The 20,630-nt window shown below is 40.6% G+C and overlaps 1 protein-coding gene across 1 annotated transcript in view; it reads left to right on the forward strand.

Moving 5' to 3' along the window:
- Window positions 1–10,291: 10,291 nt before the first annotated feature.
- The window catches only part of plekhm3 (pleckstrin homology domain containing, family M, member 3), a 53,480-nt gene continuing 43,141 nt past the window's right edge, over window positions 10,292–20,630 (forward strand). The window contains exons 1-2 of the mRNA XM_034693296.1: window positions 10,292–10,398; window positions 10,592–11,669. Coding sequence (XP_034549187.1) covers window positions 11,150–11,669 — 520 coding nt within the window. The 5' untranslated portion in view covers window positions 10,292–10,398; window positions 10,592–11,149. The remainder of the gene's footprint in view (window positions 10,399–10,591; window positions 11,670–20,630) is intronic.

Below are 20,630 nucleotides of genomic sequence, written 5' to 3' on the forward strand. Positions count from 1 at the left end.
AATACAATTTAGGCAATACAATTTTTCAATATAATTGATATTTCTATGTGTGCACACAAATAAGTTGTTGTATTTAATTGTTCCTGGAGTTGCTTGTCCATTTTTCATTTTGTACCTTTTTTTTATTCAATATATTTTTTACTTAATTTATTTATTTTTATTTAATTTTATTTAATTTTCCTTTATTTAATTTTTATTTATTTTTATTTTATTTTATTTTATTTTATTTTATTTTATTTTATTTATTCATTTTTCATTTTATTTTATTTTATTCTTTTCTGTTTTGAGTTTTTTTTTTTGGAAGGATTCCTGCATGTATCCTTAGCCATGATAAAAAAGAAAATGTCATTCTATGTATATTCCTCTAGATGGAGCCATTAAGAAGCAAATTGTGTTGTTCAGTATCAGTGACTGTATACAGCTATGATGAAGACATCTGCTTGGAGTCTATATATTTGCACATGTTTGTATGCGCACAGAAGTGATTATAAATTGACAAATGCCACATGAATGCTGTGCTTGGCTTTCAAATATATATATTTAGTTGCAAGTAACAAGTGGTGTGTACAGTCATGTTTTCATTTGCACATGTGCTGTATGGTCTACTTTTATAGTTATTTGCTTTATTCTTTTATTTACCCATGCTTGTGCTACTTCAAAGAGCTACATGTGTTGTCATGTTTCATTTGTCACATCTGTTATATGTTTAATTTGTTTTACCCATGTTTGTGAGTTTCATTTGTTTGTATTTGTGCTTGATATGTGTTTGTTTTTGTGTTGCTCCTTGTGCTAGTATCTGTGTGTCTCTGTGTGTGTGTGTGTGTGTGTGTGTGTGTGTGTATACAGGTGTACTTTGTGGCCCTTGTGGACCCTCGACATGATTAGGGCTCCAGCAGGAGTCTCGGAGCAGAGAGCAGCGGAACAGAGGAGCTGATGGAGTCCCGAGCCTGGAGCTGGTTTCTATTGTCCCTGGTAATTGGATTTGGTCTTGGAGAAGAGATAGCTGCCAGTGAGGGGCTGCGATCATTAGGTGAGAATGAGACGTGTGGTGCCAGGGCTCAACACACACACACACACACACACACACACACACACACACACACACACACACACACACACACACTTACACGGATAGGTATTGTGCTTTTAAATAAGCGGCAAACACACTCCCGCATGTCAATCTCTAATCCAGATAAATCTGAGTTTACTGTTTTCATGTCAAACATATTTCTTTCCACATGTTTTCAGATCATTTTTCAAAGCTCACCTTTACACTGAAACATTAAACCAAACAACCAAATCTCTTCTTCTACAAACACATGTTTATGTACCATAACAATAGAACTAAGCACTCAGTAAAGTAGGATGTTTCACAGAGGAACACAAAGACTTACTCGAAACTGTTGCAGTAAAATCCTTTTTTTAAAGCTCCTGTGAGGAGTTTTAAATGAGACTGCATTTAATACTCAGGCGTCTTTATGAGCTACAACGCAAACAATAACAACAGGAACAGAGTTCACTATTTCTATAGAGTTGTTTTGAATGCCTAAATCGGCTGCTGTGGGGTATAGGTGTCCGCTGAAATGATAACTGGTATGCTGTAAGTTAAAATAAAGTGTTTATGCCTTTTTACGTTCATTGTACTTGGGAGCAGAAAGATAGATACATACATAGATAGATAGATAGATAGATAGATAGATAGATAGATAGATAGATAGATAGATAGATAGATAGATAGATAGATAGATAGATAGATAGATAGACCTTTATTGTCCTTAGCAAGAAAAAATGTTGCCACAGTCTGTACAAGAATATTTACATGGAGAAACATGGAGCCCCATGAAAGAATACCACATTGGGCCCACCAATTTTTTCTACAGTAAATGTTCTAATATCTTTAACAATTATTACCTGGCTGTGTTACATACTTGATTCTCCTTAACTACGGTGAATTACTCAGAAAAATAGGAGGGACACCAGGGACAACCAGATCACACATGTCACATCGAATCAGTCTGTGGAAAGGAGCCCACCGCTTTTCAACTCTCCCCATTGACACTAGAGCAAAAATGTTCTAGCGTTCTCAGAAGTTTAAATTGTAGCAAAATTTATTTTTTTCCTTAGCATTTTAAACTATTAGGCTTAACATCATGGATGATATTTTTAATACTAGCTTTAATTCATTCAGTTCTGCTAGCATTCCGAGGAGTTGGCGCGAAAGAAGAAGAGGTGCCTGGAGTCATCATTACCGGTTTAAGGCATTTTACATATATCGACTGTTGCTCCATTATAAGAATAAATGTAAATAGATAGTAGATAATTCAGGCTTCAATATCACTCCTGTTAGCTTAGCCTACCGGTATGCCACATAGATCTCAACAACCTGACATGCCTGACGAACACTTGCTTAGGCGCATCAAAAATAAACAAAAGAAGATTTTACAAATATTTTTTTTAATTATTTTTTTTTGCACAAAGTTATATGTTCAGCTGCTTTTGAGGAGTTTGTGACAAAATTACAATATATATATAAATATATTCAATTTTAAAAGAAAAGTTTAGGGTGGGCCTGGGACCGTTAGGCCCACCCATAACGCCGCCCCTGATTCAGGGAACACAAACTGTCACCCCTGTCCATCATTTGCCCAGAATTGTTCAGACTTTCTCCACCTGTATGGCGCCCTGTTCACACATGTTGCAAAAACACCAAAAAAAAAAAGGAGTAAGTACATCACATAAAACTCAGAAGAAAATGAATTAACACCACATTAATTTAGTCTTACTCATTTTGAAGGTTACAGTTTTGTACAGAAGGAGAGTTGAACATTTATCCTCACCAACAGTACTGGAAGCACACGGGGACCTGGTTTCTGATCTTGATAGCTTCAAATATTGTGAGCCTTCACTTCAAGCAATAATAGAGCAGCCATCTTTCTCATGGACAGTTGTAGCTCAGCTGTGCCAGAGTGTTTCATTATAGCGCCTATGAAACCTCTCTGTTCAATAAAGATCTATAATGCAGCTGTATTGTGTTGCAGGGGAGAGCACATTATTTGCATATTCAGAAATTAGCCTGTGTTTTTGTGTGTGTGTTTTTGTGTATCCAACTTAGTCTCAGTGAGGGACAAACATTTACTAGACACACACACACAAACACAGGTTGTTTCCATGGGAACCAAACAGCCACTCTGCTCTTCAATAGCGGGTGAGTGAGCGGAGGTAGATGGCTATTGTGTCGTGTGTGTTTGGGGGGTCGGGGTGGCGGTTCGAGAGGGGTTAGGGGGGGCAATATTAAACAACGCACTAGACAGATGAAAGCACTGCACGTCCTTAAATCTCATCATAATTTAGTCATCACTAGAAGATGGTCTGATCAAAATAAAGACGGAAACAGGCAGGACAGGCAGGACGCAGAGAGACCTGAGTGCATGAGTCAAGGAAAGAGGGCTGCGAGATTGCTGTTAGATGGGAAATGATGGAGCCGCCTGGACAGAGATGGTCTTATTCTTTAAGTTGATGCTTTTTTGTTGCATCAATCCCTATATCCAGGCACAGGCACTTAGCTTAAAAGGATTTCTGAAGCTCAGACACAGCTTCAGCGCAGCAAAAACAGAAGACTCGAATCATAACCTCCAAACACAGGACCTCCATTTATGCCTTTTCTGAAATCATGACAAATCAAATTACCAAAGCTGCACAGACATGGGAGAAACAGTCAGCTGAAAACAGAAAACAACTTCTGTATGTGTGCATGTTGTGGTGAATAGAATGAACAAAAGTACAGAGATAATATGTTCCTGTCCTTGTTTTTTAGCTTTAGTCGCAATATCTTCAAGAAGTGAAAAAATCTGAAGAAAAGAAACTCTGCTGATCACTGCTTTTTAACGATATAAGACACACTGGACTATTGTCTGTTAACAATGTAGAGAGAGTGTGTGACATGTAAGAGCCCATTAGAGTGACCTGGACCTCCTCTGCTGCATTGAGAACTTTTGAAACCAAATTCAGACAAAGAGCATTCAGACAAAAGAAGAGGAAGAGGAGGAGGAGGAAGACCAAAGAGGGTTTCTTTTACAAATAGACTTTGAAAGCTTTTAGATTGGAGGGTCTGATTATCAGTGATTTCATCTGAGAGTTTTGTAATCAGATATTAGACAAAATCAGTCAAAACTAAAAGCAGGTTAATCATTCTCCTTTTTCTCTAACATGACATAAAAAAGTGTTTTTGTTCTGACAATTTGTGTTGTATGTGTTAAAAAGCTGCTCCTTCTTCCTTCCTTTACAAGTGTATATAGATGGGAAGGTAAGCTAGGAGAAGATATTTTTTTACCCAGGACAAGTGAGAGCACGAAAATTATTGTTTGTAAAAAATATTTTTGTTAAAGAAAACAACAAAGACACTGCATTTTTGGCTGGACAATAACAATCTCTTGATCCTGGGTATGATCCACTCTCCCTGTACCCCATGGCTGGTTTGATTTTGAGTTTTGTTTTTTTGTAAATTGACAAAGTCAAATAGCCACTACAAACAAAATAGAATGGATAAGATTCGAATGGAATATATTGGAGTGAATAAAACAGAATAGAATAGAACTAGGCAAATAACATCCTGGAAAATTGGACCAGCCTTTAGACCGTACTTCTGGAGGATTCATAATTATCTTTAATATAATAGAATACAATCTAAGACAATACAACATATTCTTGTCCTGAGACTCATTCTGTTTTTGTATGTGAAAATGTTGCACACCCAATGCCCCCCTTGTTAGCTGAGAGTGATATATATTTTAGCATGCATCTATTACATCAATACATGTTTATTTGGTACACCATTTTGACCAAGGGTGCTTTAATTCAAATCTTGCTGAAACTCTAAGAATGACTGTGTCCCTCCTGAAAGATGTCTCTTTCTGTTGGACTGCTGCTGACACTGGATTCTAGGCCAGCTTCAAGCAGCCTATTAGGGAGAAACTATTCTCAGCCTCTGCTTTGTCCTCCACTCTTTGGACCTCTTACCATCTTGGTCAGCTCCTCCTGTGAAGACGTGTAATGACCTTCCTTATTAAGACTAAATAAACTCACCCCCTCCTGTTGTCAACTGTGGCGTTGATTATAGCTTTTAGGATTTTGTTTTGCCCTTTTCATTTTGATAGATACTAATGCAAATCTGAATTTATGAAAGAGTCAGTCGTAAACAGAGCATTTAAGTGAGAGACAAAGACTTAGTGTTGGGATTATATCAACATCAGAAGATTTGGTCAAACTTAAATCATCCATGTGCAGCATTTGTGTTATTGCAGATAAATAAGCAAATAAATGAATGGCAGAAATTCAAAATATACATATAAATGACACAAATATTCAATGCATTACACAGATACCTGATTCCTGCATTGAATATCTTTCCAACTAATGAGTAAAATTCATATTTTATATATAAAAAAACATCTTTAATGTTAAATCTTCAAAAAAAGGTCACACGGGTTCCATGAAAATATGAAATCTTCTTCCAATTCTTACAGTTTCAAGTAATTGTTCTCAGAATTTGGATGGTAAGAATAAGGCACAGCTCCTGGTGTGAAAAACCAAAAATTCAAAAAATCCCATTTTCTTTTAGTAAACTGAAATTTACAAATTTACCAGACAACCTGGAGTCAAATTTTGCCTTTAGGCATAACTATTTAAAAATTATACAGTCTTACAGTAAATATTATGTTGTTGATGAATACTGGTGCATTTAAATATTTTTTGTCTTCAATCTTGTTTTTTTGTGCTCCTTTTTTTTAAATGGTAACCCATGATTATTGTTTAATATATATGAAACGTTAACACGATTAGAAAAATAATGGTTTACGAATGATGTGTTCAATGTGAGAATGTTAAGCGGAACCTTTATTCTGTACCCCCGTTTGATTTCGGGGGACTTGTTAGTTGACGGACTATCAAAATGACATAGTGGTAAACACTGTAAGGTGAGTCTCGATTTTTCTTTCAATGCTTACGAACGACACACGTTTTAACCCATTATAATCCCAGCATATATCCGTAGACTCGTGATGGTTATGAATTAAACTAGAATATAATTTAAATTTAGTTTTTAAGTGACATTGTTCAAGGATGGAGAGAGGCTAGCGTTAGCTGCTAGCTAACAAGCCCCGATTCACATCACATTAGCTTGGGGATAAAACAGGCCTGGTTCTCTCTGCTTCCACACTGCTTTATTATCTGTGTATACAAACATTTAAAAACAGAAATGTCGTGATTGATAGGAAGTATTGGGGGTTAGGTTGCACGTTAAGTTGATGTGGCTGTGTGAAAGGCTGACCGTGGCTTCACCTCTGTCAGTTCACTGCTGAGATGCTGACTCTGTGTTTGTGGAGACGGGAATAGATGCAAACAGACACGCTCAAAAACAAACAGCAGCACAGAGGCTTCACTTTGGAGACTGTCCTTCTCTTAATGCTGCTCAAGTTATTAAGTTTTATAACAACAACAGATAGTTCCGACTGAACAATCTGATTGGACAGGAGCCAGTCTATGGATGCTGATATACAGAACAACATCACTGGGGCTTGTTTGTCAACAGTCCAGTTTTATTGATGTTGTGGAACATGCAAAAGTAAAATATCTGTTGTTGTTTATTACTTTTTGATACCGTATGCTGCCCGGTTGTTAAGAAGCAACACCACACTCATGGTCCTGATGTTGTGCTGAGTATCAGCACTGCTGTTATCTTCGGCTCTCGGTCTGCGCATGCGGCCTCGTGCCTGTGACCTAATCAGAGCAGTGCTCATATCTTGTTCAACATCACTACATGAAGAGTGATATTCCTGAGGCAGCATGATAGTGATGCTACTTTGAGAATTCAGTATATCATTTACAGACAGAGGACCAGGGTTAGGGTGTGGCTGCGAGGTCTTTATGTTAGAAGCCACTATCTAACTTTTAATACCCTATCAATGTTTGAAACAAATGTCTCAGGTTAAGTTAAAAAAGATTTTTAATGGGATCAAATAAGACAGCAGTAGATACAACAGGGAAATGGTGAAAACATTGGGAGAATTTAATCATAAGCATCAAAAAAGAAAGAAGTCCACATTTAGTTGGGTTGTAGGGTGGCTCTGTTTAATGTGTTTGATAAAAATGAAATATGATACGATACGATACGATACTATATGATATGATACGATACTATATGATATGATACGATACTATATGATACGATACTGTGCTATATGATACGATACTATACTATATGATACGATACTAGTGATGGTGAGCTGAAGCCTCATGAGGCATCGAACCACTTGAGCCAATTGGTTCGAGAAAGGGTTCATTTCTCGAAGCTTCATGTGCACACGAAACCACCTACTGGCCAGGTTTATCATCACAGGCAGCTGGATCTTAAAGGTGACATATCACGCTTTTTTCATCAATATATATTGGTCTAAGAGGTCCCCAAAACATGTCTTTAAAGTTTATGCTCAAAAAAACACTTTGAAATCAGATTTTGGCATGCCTCTTTTTCAGCCCTCCTCAGAACAGTCTGTTTTCTCTCTGACCACGCCCCCTCAGGGAGTGGATGAGCCCTCGGCTCTCCGGCACGTTGATCTAATGTTTACATGATGGCTGAATAGACACGGCTGCTCACAGACCCACATTACTTCAACCCTCTGAATTTGATCCAGAATCTGATCCTGACGGAGAGGCGCCTGCATGCAGCAGGACCTTTCTGAACGATTGGTCACAGATTTAGTGTTTTTTGTTGTTTTATTTGTCAGTATGTCGACGTGTGTCTTGGTACACAGCTACTAACATGTAGCTATGTGGCTATGCTAACTAGCGCTAGCATTTGTCCATGATAAATAAAAATCATCCACTAGATCTTCAAATCTGCAGACGTGGGGAGTAAAACCGACCTCTGCCAGAAAGGCAGCAGGACCTTTCTGAAGGATTGGTCACAGATTTAGTGTTTCTTGTTGTTTTATTTGTCAGTATGTCGATGTGTGTCTTGGTACACAGCTACAGCTACAAACATGTAGCTATGTGGCTATGCTAACAAGCGCTAACACTTTTCCATGAAAAACAAAAATCATCCACTAGATCTTCAAATCTGCAGACGTGGGGAGTAAAACCGACCTTTGTGTTTATTAAGACAGCCTACAACTAGCATGCCTCCCTCCTAAGCTCCTTGTTAGCACGCGTGTGCAGGTAAAGAAAAACGGAGGAGGGGATTCAGTATTATTTTATACAGTCTATGGGCTGAACAAGCTCCAAGCTCTGACTCCGTGACAGACCGGATATTGTTGTTACGTAACAAAAACACGGAAGTCTGAAACGGCTCGTTTCACACACATTTACAGAAAGGTGGAGAAATCAGAACAGGGGCCGAATGGATTTTTTTTCATTCTCGGGGGGTTTGTAGACATGCCTGGGACACATATTTCAGGTAGAGAACCATTAAAAAGTCCATTTTGCATGATATGTCACCCGAACCACACAATGTGTGATGCATTGAATTTTTGTGTCTGTTATGGGAATGACTATGAATTACAAAAAATGTGTGACCAAATCATTTCTGTACATAAATGATCATATATGTGTTTGATAAAATATTTTTGAATGTATTCTGTGTGTGTACATTTTCCCAAAATGGTAGTATCATATGATATGGCAGGTTGTGTAATTATATTTTTCTGTCACTTTAGGAAAATGGCATTAGCTTAAGCAGGCAGAGGACTGTGAAAGTGATTGTGGAACTAGGACGAGGGCACTGGATATGCTTGTTATTAGGAGTTAGGAGTTATTAAATCAAAATGTTACCACACAGGGGAAATCCTCCTCTTTCTTTCTTTCTTTCTTTTTTTTTAAAGTTATATTTTCTTGGCTTTGACTCCTTTTATTTATAGAGGAGAGGACAGTGTAGAAACTGGGAGAGAGTGGGGAAAAAAAATGCGATTTAAAAGCTGCAGGCTGGACTCGAACTCAGGCTAAATGTTTCATGGGCCTGCACTTCACCTTTAGGCCAAGACTGCACCAGATACACAACAGGTCCGCTCCTAATTCTGCTCTTTCTAGCTGACTCTGTCTTACCTGTCCTCTCCTCACTCCTAAACCTTCAAACCATCTCTCTCTAAACTCTCCAAACTAAATAAACGCTATCCAAACTCTAGTGTCCAAACTATCAAAACTCTATCCGAACTCTGAACTGACTGCAACTCCCCATCAAACACCCACATTTTGAATGGAGCCTGAGGGGTTTATATTGCTATCAAACCTCGCAGCAAAATCTGAACCACTTGCCGAAGCAGTCACGGGGTACAGCCGGGCAGCGAGGCTTCGGATGTCATCATTTTCGGCTCCTCCCCTCAATACAATACTATACTATATGATACGATACTATACCATACGATACTATACCATACGATACTATACCATGCGATATGATACAATATGATATGATACTTCATGCAACACTTGGCTCATGATCATAAATACCTCAATGTTTGCTGTAATGACACGTCGGAAGGTGAGTCAACGGACTTCACTGGAAAGTCTGATGAGTAACTGACATCTGCAGATGTCATGGTGAATGTGATCATGAGGGGGTGAGGCCATTACAGATAATGCAGAGCAGATCATGTTTTTACCAGAAAAGATGGATGATTTGCAGAATATACTGCCCCAGTTTCAGTTTGTTTGTCATCCAGTGAATGAATGCTATCTTATTTTCAGTTGTGTTTTGTCTGCTTTCCTTTTTATCATCCAAAGTAATTATGAAAAGTGGTGATTAAACAGGAAGTTATTGTGAAAATGTAATTTAATGCTTGTTGGTTTTCTAAGCAATAAACACCCCGACGCTGTGCAGTAATGGACTCTATGCAGAAACATAATGCACAGTTTAATAGATTGCCAAAAAAGATTCCATAAAGAGCATTAAAATATCAGTTACACAGAATGACATCCTTCTTTGGATCTCAAATAAATGATCATGTGTAAATCGTAAATATTCACTCTATCTGCCCACCTGGCTGGAATTGGACAGCAGTGATGTAATGGTCTTTAAATAATTCATATGTGGAGGAAAGTAAACGAGGCAGAGCTGTGGAGGAGAATAAAATCAATGAGGGCGAGAGAGCAGGAATGAGAAAGAGAAAGAAAGAGATACAGAGAGAGAGAGTGAGATAGAGAGAGAGGAGTGGAGGGAATCAGAAGAGACGGCAGTCAGACAGATGGATGGGAACCCCACCCAGGGCCCGCTTCCTCTGTGGCTGCTCCGACCACTGATAAGCAGCTGAGTAGGAAGTCGAGTATTATTTCATCGGGACATGTGAGGGAGGATGATCGCACAGCTCCGGGCTCAGTGTGATGAAGATGAAGATGCAGCGCTGAGGCGGGGTAGGTAGTTAGATGCCTGAAGTTGTTCACCTTGTTTTGGCTTTGCGAAGCCGCTATTTAGAGTTTCAGGAAGTGTCTGAGACAGGCGGCGATTTGATGTATAAAAGAATCACAGCATTTTTCTGTCAGCTGTGTTTCCATTCTTTGTATTTCTTTGGCTTCCTCTTTACTGTTTCCTCTTTCTCTTTTACAGTGAAGCCACAAATAGTGCCGATCAGATGACATCACGGCCACCTGACGGGAAGAAAAAGAACATGAATAAATAAAGTGGACTTCACATCCTTCAGACTTTGTCTTCAGCACCTGAATATTTCAGTCTGAGCAGAGGTTTTTTTTTGTTTTCATTCACCCAAACTGTGTATCTGGCAGGGTCACAGAGTTTGCCACCCAAATTGGCTCGACCCAGGGAGTCCCGGTTCTGCTGCTGGCCTTGTTCAGCTCTGGAATAAAGCAGCTGAAATCTTCCCCTGGGAGATATTTCACTCTCAGGCACAGCATTGTGAAAGAAGACTGTGACCCTGGAAGAAGGCTGTGTCCCGAGGGATCGAGTGAGAAGTTGCTTCAGTCAGCACTTTGTGAGGCCTGCTGGCTGCTTGGATCTTCCTGTTTTGTGGACGCACTGTAAGACTTGTATGTGACAGGCTGACAGCTCCTCTTTCATGGACATGTGGATGCTAACAGGGATTTTGTGCGCATTTTGGAGGAACATTTAGCTGTGAGACTTCTAGCTATCTCAGGGGAAGGCCCAGCCATGGAGGGTCTTGCACAGCTTGACATGGTGGGCGATATCAGCCCGGCTCTCGAGGCCACGGAGGACTTTATCAACTGCATGGATGGAATACAAGGCCAAGGCCCTAGCCAAGCTCAAACAGGGAACCTCCAGCCCTCCAGGCCGCCAAAGCAGCTGCAGGAGGTGTCTAATGCTGCGCTGGGGAAGCTGAGCTCTAGCGGCGTGTGGGGTCTTCTGGCTGGAGAGCAGCCGGAGGTGGGGCCCCTCGGTCTGGCCTGGGCCGACAACTTCAGCGTTCTGGGGCTGGGGATGGGTTTAAGGCACGGGAAGAGAAGCAGAGCGAGGTCCACCAATGACCTGGCAGCTCACTCCAAGGAGTGCACCAACAACGCCGCCAACTCCTCGTCCAAGTCTGCCTTCAAGAAGGGACACAACCGGTCCAGGTCGGATGTTAACTACAGGCCGTCTGCGTACACGGACAACGGGCTGCCCACTTTGGACTGCAACACTCTGAAGAACATGATCCTCAACCAGCAGGAGGGTGAGTTCATACCCACACACATCCAAGTATTAAATCCAAAGGTGCTGAGTAATCACAAAGAACTCTTCTCAAATTTAACAAGGCAACAAAATAATGATGAACATGTCCTAACACAAATGGTTTAACCTTCATTGCCTCAAGTTGGTGGCAGAAGCTTCAGAGGTAGCTACATCAAAACTAGGGATGCACTGAAAATTCGGCCACCCAAAATTTTCGGCCGAAAAGTGCATTTTCGGTTTTCGGCCGATAGACTTTTATCACCGAAACAACACGGCCAGACAGACTTTCGTGATTACGCAAGCAAAAACCGCGGCCAGTGCACGCTTGTCTGGATAAGGGCCAACATGTCTGCATCCGTTCTTCCTTTAATTGCAGCACTAAAGCGTCTTCTAAGCAGAGAGGTTGAGACGGACCACACAGTGAAAACAATGTAAAGTTCACTCTTCGAGTCTGTCAGCACTAGGGTTGCAAAGGGGTGGAAAATTTCTGGTAAATTTCCATGGGAAGTTAAGCTGGGGAATTTTGGAAATATTCCAAATTGGAAAATTTCTATGGGAATTTATGGGCATGAATGGGAATTGAAATGAATTGAATGGAAAGGTATCATATCCAAACATAAATATTTGTTTTGTTATAAGCAGACATCCATCCAAAAATAATACAATGAAAACAGATTTATTTTTAGTAGAACTTTATCAAGTGTTTAATATTTTATCGAACAATCAATTCTTTCATTGAGGGACAACAAAATGAATGTTGAGTTAAATATTACTCATGCCTCAGACCCAACCCATTCAAAATGAACAAAAATGCAATCCCAACAAAGTCCCATTCAAAATGTTAAATGAAAGAGCATCTTCCCTCATGCTTCTCAAGTCTAGCCTCTACAGGATTCTAGAAATCATCTGTGCATGTGATGGAGGAATGCACAGTTCATGTAGAGCCAACCTTCAATTTAGTAAATTCCTGGTTTATTCCCATTAATTCCCATGGAAAGTTTCCAACTTTGAAAATTCCCGGGAATATTTCAACCCTGGTCAGCACACGTTTCACTGAGATCCATTCGATTCCTCTGCACTTCATTGTGACTGTACTTGATCTGCGTTATAAAGATCATTACTTGGATGTGGGAATAAAGTAGCATGCACGATGGATGCAGAGAACCTGCTAGGAGACAGGAGGAGAACAGAGTGCAGAAAAAAGGACTCGTCTCTCTTAACCAGATGAGGGGCATGCGCCCTCGTTGTCTTATATGTTCAATGAGATCCTTGATTTTAGTGAGGTCAGTACACAGTCAGAGCCATAATGCAATGGTAGGGGAGACTGGGGACAGTTGTAACATTTTTGACATTTCTGTCTGTAACTTTGAGCTCTTTGAACCCAGTGTGTTCAAACTGCTACACAAACTAGCTTCAAGTGTCTGCTAATATATGGCCTAGAAGATGCCTGTGCAACACAAACAGAAAATGCATGGCTTAAACTCAAATCCGAGGAGTGAAATGTTACAACTGTCCCAAGTCTCCTTACTTATAATTGGCATAATAATTTCTTTCGGTGTTTCGGTTTTTTGTTTTCCGGCCTTGGTTTCCTCAGTTTCGGTTTTCGGTTTCTGCCAAGAATTTTCATTTCGGTGCATCTCTTTTTTTTTTTTCAAAGGTATATTTTGGGGCTTTTTTGCCTTTATTGATAGGACAGCTGAAGACAGACAGGAAATGTGGGGAGTAGAGAGTGGGGGAAGACATGCAGCAAATAGTCGACCGGCCGGGAGTCGAACCGGCGACCTACGCAACGAGGACTATAGCCTCTATACATGGGGCACTTGGACCTCTAGGCCGCCAGCGCCCTGATTGCGGTGCATCCCTAATCAAAACCCACTATCACTTAAACTAAGTGGGAAAATACATGTTTCCTCCTGTGGGTCAACTAACCCTTGAACCTCTAATCAAGCAGTATTAACCAGGATGACACGTCCTCTGTTGACATTTAACAGCTCGGTCTTAACCTGTGAGAAACACGCACCGCTCCTCTTCCTCCTCCTCCTCCTCCTTCATCCACACTCTGATCCGGTGTCCATTCATTAGGAAGCTTCCTCAGCCTCTGAGTCTGCTGGAGAACAGAAGTCCTGCACTGTTTGTTCTGCAGAACGGGGCGTATGCTTCTACTTATGTTGAAGCATCCTCAGAGAAAGCAATAATGATAGAAGATGATGATAACTTGAAATGACACAGCTGTGCTATGATAGTCAGTTTTCAGGCACAGGGCACTCTCTCTCCCAACACACACACACACACTCCCTCTCTCACACACACACACATCATTTGTTTGTGTGTTTTGGCCATCTGAAGGCTTAAGGAGATCCTAAGGGATCCTGAGGGATAATAGCCCGTAATCCTGTCAGCAAATGGACTCAAATGAGGCGAGAGAAGAGGCAACCCAATTACCCGGCCCCTGATACTGGCAGGATTATTTAGTATTAGCATATGTGTGAAAAGGCATCAGGCTATTTAGTTTGGCTCTGCGTGTATTGAAAGGAGAGAAGTAGGAAAGGGACGGTAATAAGCAGAATGCAGAGTGATTTAGCTCGGCCTCGCTATGTCTCTTCATTCACATTAAAAAAAGAAATGGCCTGTTTGGCTTTCCATTAGTGACAGCTGGGGATGTTTAGATGGCAAATGGAAGTGAGGATCATTATTACATGCACAATATATGTCTGCGTGCACGACCAAAGAGGCTGTACGTGTAGCTTTTATGAAAGCCTTGTGTTTAATAATGCTGCTCACTGCAGAGGTTGCATTCATCTGTTTACACCTGATGAGTCTTTAACACAATACCTTTATTTCTGGATCAGAGTCTTTACAAATATTATATCCATTGAATTCAAAATCCATGAAAGAAAACGGCTTTTAATGGCAGCCAAAATATGCATGTGTATTTCACATTATCAGAATCAGAATCAGAATCAGAATCAGCTTTATTGGCCAGGTATGCTTGAACACACAAGAAATTTGACTTTGGTAAACTGTGCTCTCTTTGTACAAGGCATAAGAATAAGACATACAAATAAAAAAATAATAACAATAACATCAGCTATAAATACAAAAGAAACAACAAATAGGCATGACTAATATGTACAGGCTAAAATAATATGATAAAGTGCAGTGGTGAGTAGCAGAGGTAGTTTTTACATTTAAAAAAATAGTAGTTAAATAATACAAAAAATTTAAATATGGAATTCTGCTTGGAGAATTTTTGCATTGTTTATCTACATTGTAGAGTATTGATCCAACAGGTATGACACTGTTATGGTTTAGTGTTCATCAGAATGACAGCCTGGGGGAAGAAACTGTTCTTATGGCGGGTTGTTTTGGCGCACAGAATTTGTGTCCAGGGTGTGAGGGGTCAGCGGTGATGCTACCTGCCCGTACCTGGCCCGGGACCGGTACAAGTCCTGGATGGGGGGCAGGTCGACACCGATGATTTTTTCTGCAGTCCTTAAAGTCCGTTGCAGTCTGTGTCAGTCTAGTTTGGTTGCAGATCCAAACCAGACAGTGATGGAGGTGCACAGTGATGGAGGTATAAGGACAGCATTGACAAGTTCAGCTTCTGAAAATGGTTTATTGATTTATCAGTAACATTTACTGTAGTGTCTCAGATAGTAGTCGCAATACGGAAAAATACACATTTCACAGTATGTGTTAAAGTAATAAAGTCAAAAATGTGTCCTACAGTGATTTTATTTAGGCAAAAGCAGTACAGATTTTAAAGAGAGGAACTGAAAACTGAAACTGTGAGACCCACACAGTGTGGCCCCAACTTTTGGTCAGTAAGTTGAAGGTCACCTCGCCCTCTCCTCAACTTTCTCATACCTGAAAAGCAAGTTCCAGTTTACAGATCTGATCAAATGTTCCCAGACTTCAGAAATATTATGAGGTAATAGTGTTGCAGCCATGTTGCTATGTTTTATTTGCCTGGTCAGTGTTTGGAATAGTGCAATGCAAGATGCAAATGTCTCACTACTAGAACACTACAATTTCAGCTCCTGGCAACAATCTTGTGTTCCCGAACAGCATGCTCGATAACGTCAACAATGACTCATCGACAAGTAAATGTACGACATGCTGAGGAAAAACCACTTTCTTTTTTTTCACATTCTCCACAGCAAGAGAGTTATACATTTCACTGTGAAAAGACAGCAGGATGAGACTTTTTGTCGAAAGACAAAATCAGCAAGGACATAGGAGGTTCCACTTTGTCCACAGGGGGGCGCCAAATTGACACAAATATAAAACTCCGCACAGTAGCTTTTAAGGCCAAAATAAAGGGATTGATTAAAAAAAGTTAACTACTTGCTACCATAGACTGTATAAATAATGGGCGCAGTATCTGTGACATCACCCATCTGTTTCTGAAGCGCTGTTTTGAAGCCGATCGCCGGTGGGAGCCATATTGGAAATACTGAACTCAACCTAACTGCTGTCGTTTTAGTGTGAGGTAAAGAGACGGAGTCCTGAGGAAACGCTACGTTCAAATTCATGCTAGTTTTCTGTGAATACCAACCCTAGCGTTAAAGCCTGGTTTAAAAAACAGCTTGGCTCTTCTTCTTTCTCTATCGGCACATACTGTACGAGGGGTGAATTTTTTCCCGAACGCGACGGTTCAGAAGATATTAAGATTACAAGTTTTTGCCCAAATAAGGACATGACTGACTTGACTGACAGGTGGGAACATAGCTGTTGGCTAGGAGGCTCAAACCCCGCCTCTTTACGTCACACTCTGCCTGGTTGAGTTCTGCATTACCAATATGGCTGCCGCCGCCGATTGGCTTCAAAACAGCGTTCAGGAACAGATGAGTGACATCACGGATACTACGTCCATTATTTGTAGAGTCTATGTGGGAGCCATATTGGATATGTTGAACTCAAACTAACTTCTGTCAAACTAGTGGGACGTAAAGAAGCTGGCTTTGAGCCTCCTCGCCAGGGGCCTCGTTCCCACCTGTCAGTCAAATCAGCTGTGCCTCTCATAATGGAAAACTTGAATTAGCTATTCAGACTAAACTCTTTTTTTCTATCAGGCTGTAAATATGTTTATTTCTGCTTTTTTGAATGGGTGTGTATGTGGTTTCCGGTACTTCCAGAGCCAGCCTCAAGTGGACACTCGATGAACTGCAGGTTTTAAAACTTCCGCATTGGCTTAATTTCTCACGGCTGGAGGTTGCCGCTTGCTTAGTAAGAGTATTTGATTGCTTTAAAGAAAACAAAGCAATGGTATCGAATATGATCTAAAATAATTATATGATATCAAACCACACAGAAGGATGGCGACAAAAGGGACTGACAACACAACAAAACAGAGACTATCTCTGGCCTGTGGTACCTCTCAGTTACAGGTGTGTGTACATCAGTTATTCAGAGGGAATATTTAAATAATAGAGCCTTATAGTTATCACTTCCTGGAGTTTTCTGCTAATGGAAACCTTAAAAATGTGTTTCTTGAACCTAGTAGTAGTAACCCAGAGGCATGAATAAATAAACTCCTGTCTAATGATGTTTTCAGATTCAGCCTGCAGCACAACATCTCAACTTAACCACTGGAGTCTCTCTGCTTCATGTTTATTATCAGTAAATAGCTGACAGCCATGTTTTCCAGACAGACATCGTGAATATTTGCTGAACAACACACACTGAGTGCGTGTGTCTGTGTGTGTACAGTATGAGCGCAAACATTAGAGGGAAGTCTCATTTCAGACAGTCGCCAAAAGCAGTCCCCGTTGTTTGACTTCTAGTTCACGAGTCTGTCTCTGCAGGTTTTTTTGTCCCTGCATCTCTACGACAAACTCAGCAGTAAATTCTCCTGTTTTAAAATGACATTCATATTTTTATTTTTATCTTGCTGCTGACTTAGTATGCGTTCATGCTTACTCTACCGTCATGATTCTATGCAGGAGAAGAGCTGCTCATGCTTTTGTTTTTTTTTTCTTGTACCCTTTTCTTTGTTACCAGATGACTCCTAAGTTTAGGGTTAGTGAACAGGTAATTCTCAAAAGCATCAGTAGCAGCAGGTTAATTCATAAAAGCACAGGAAACACAGACACATGCTCATATAAGTAGGCTCATTTTCTGCAGACCAGCTAAATGAAGCCACATTAAATCACTTTGAGGAACAGTGGGGGTCACAAGTCTTTGGCACCTTTATTTTGAGGGTCTTGGGCTGAAAAGTTTGGGAACCCCTGATATAGAGCTTTAATTTCAGTCTGTTTCATCACCAGTGAGAACTCCTCACTGGAGCTTTAATGTTTCAGTCGGTGATGTGACTGTTATTTTAATAGGGAATGTAAAATCTTTGTCCTTGTAACCCACAGACTGTATAATTAATGGACGCAGTATCCGTGATGTCACCCATTTGTTCCTGAGCGCTGTTTTGAAGCCAATCGGTGGTGGTAGCCATATTGGAAATGCTGAACACAACCTAACTGCTGTCAAGCGAGTGTGACGTAAAGAGGCGGGCTTTGAGCCTCCTAGCCAACAGCTACGGTGTTCCCGCCTGTCAATCAAGTCAGTCATGTCCTTATTTGGGCAAAACTCGTAATCTTATATCTATCTTCTGAATCTTCTGAGCTCAAAGACGTGTTTTTAACCAGATTCTAAACATGTGAATTTATGCTGAGAAGATCTTATTTTTTATTTTTTTTAAGTTATACTTTTGGGCATTTTTGCCTTTAATTGACAGGACGGCTGAAGAGAGACAGGAAATGAGGGGAGCAGAGAGAGGGGGAGGACATGCAGTAAAAGGTCGGGGCTGGAATCGAACCTGCGACCCCTGTGACGAGGGCTATAGCCTCTGTATATGGGGCGCACGCATACACCGCTAGGCCAACGGCGCCCCTAGATCATCTTTTTTGAATGGGTGTGTATGTGGTTTCCCGTGTTTCTGCAGCCAGCCTCAAGCGGACTGTCCATGAATGCATTTTATAACACTTCCACATGGGCTTCATATTTTGAGACTGGAGGTTGCCGCTTGGTGTAACCTTACAGTGCCTCACCCCCAGTGCATGCTGGGAAAGCTTCACTCTAATGAATGGAGCACCTGAATAAAGCTGCAGGTGCCCCTCCTGATTTCCACGTCCACTTTGGTGACCAGGATCCGGTGGAAGTCTGCTAAATGGTAAAACAGTATGTGACATTATGATTGGCTGCTCAATCAGTGGGCGAGCTCGCTTAAGCCTGGAGGAGATTTGAAGTCCTGTTCGACTTGAGAGCAGCTGTACGGGATGGTTAGTTTGCAGAGAACATTGTTAATTCCGGCTGAAGGCTTGTGTGCGTGTAAATCAGACTAACACAAGGGCGTGATGTCAGAACCTACCAGGTGGAGATGAAGGCTAATTGAACAGAGCAGTTTTCCTGCATCACAATGCCTAATTCTCATCGCGACCCTCCCGAGCGTGAAGAGTGCCAATCAGCCGGACTTATTTCCAGCTCAACTTAATTTGCATATTCATTTGTTCCTTTTAGCACAAGGTTTGTTAACATGCAAAGTCCGCGACCTAGAGTGACATCGTGTCGGCTGCTGTTTTGATAAGATTGATGAGGCACTTGACTCGCTACCGTCCAGTTAGCAGGAGCTCTGAAAGACTTAGCTCTCCGTTTCCCTTCTCGAGTAATTTAGCACGTTAAAGGAACAAAATGTGATCCATGTCCATTAGGCTGCTCCTGGTAGGGGCTTATAATTTAATCAGTACGTGTGATTGGTTTTTGGGGTGAGGAAAGGTGTTGTTGTTTTGTAAAAGAAACCTATCTGCCCATTTAAAGACCTCAAACTGAGCTAAATTAGGCTGAAAAGTCTCTCCACTGAATGCAATCTTTCCAGTAGGAAGCAGGTGCTAACCACACGCTGACTTAAGATGATACAATACAACCTAAATAAAATTGATGCATCAGAAAGCTTTCATTTTGTTACTCTTAGTCTTTCTTTATCATATCATCATCTTATAATACACTTGTCTTTTGAAATGGATGTTAGAGTCTCTTAGTAAGTCTTAAGTCATACTCTTTGCACTTTTTTCTGACCCGCTGTGTACCAGGTGCCTCTCTCACTTCCTCTTGAGCTTCCTCCAAAATCTGGGCAGGAAGCTGAAGTTATTGTTCAGATTTCAGTTTCATTGGTTAATGTAAAACTGTGTGTGCTCAAACCACCAAAGCATGGTCGAGGTTTCTAAATCTCCCTTCACAGGTCAGTGGTTTGTGTTAGTTTGTTTTTTGAACTGAGTCACATACCTGATGAGTCAAACCGTTGTGAAACCTCACCTTTCATCATCTTCTTCATTACACTGCTGTTGTAAAGACATGCTGGAGTTTGATGGACTGACTCAATACAATCATTGAACATATATTAATATTAGCTGTGTTTTATGTGTATGACTTATGTAGGAGCCATGAATGAATGGTTTAAAAGGTGTGTATAGTATCTACTTTTGAGGTTTAAGGTAGGTTATTGTTGTATATTTTTGTTGTTTGTTTATGATATGATTTGTTGTGTGGTCACGTGGATTAGATAAATAGCATTGTTTGGAGTTGGAAAGAGGAGGTGAGCTGAGTGGCTGTATTTTTATTTGACCACTATGTTTCTTTGATCACTTTCATCATCAGTTTTGTGTGAGTCGATTATCTTTTTTCGTTTATAAAAAGTTGAACAGATTTTTTGTATATGAGTGATTTTTAGCTTTAGCACACTGGGCAAGTTTACTAGGCACAACCTCAGCCTCTCAGTGACTATTTGCTCTTTGAAGTCACTACAACTTAAACATTTCTGATTCAGTTAAATGATATATGGACTCTACTTGTACTGTGCCTTTTCTAGTTTTGAACCATAGACTGTATAAAATATGGACGTAGTATCCGTGACGTCACCCATCTGTTCCTGAGAGCTGTTTTGAAGCAAATCGACGGCAGCAGCCATATTGGT

This window comes from Notolabrus celidotus, chromosome 10 (assembly GCF_009762535.1).
Source record: "Notolabrus celidotus isolate fNotCel1 chromosome 10, fNotCel1.pri, whole genome shotgun sequence".
NCBI lineage: Eukaryota > Metazoa > Chordata > Actinopteri > Labriformes > Labridae > Notolabrus > Notolabrus celidotus.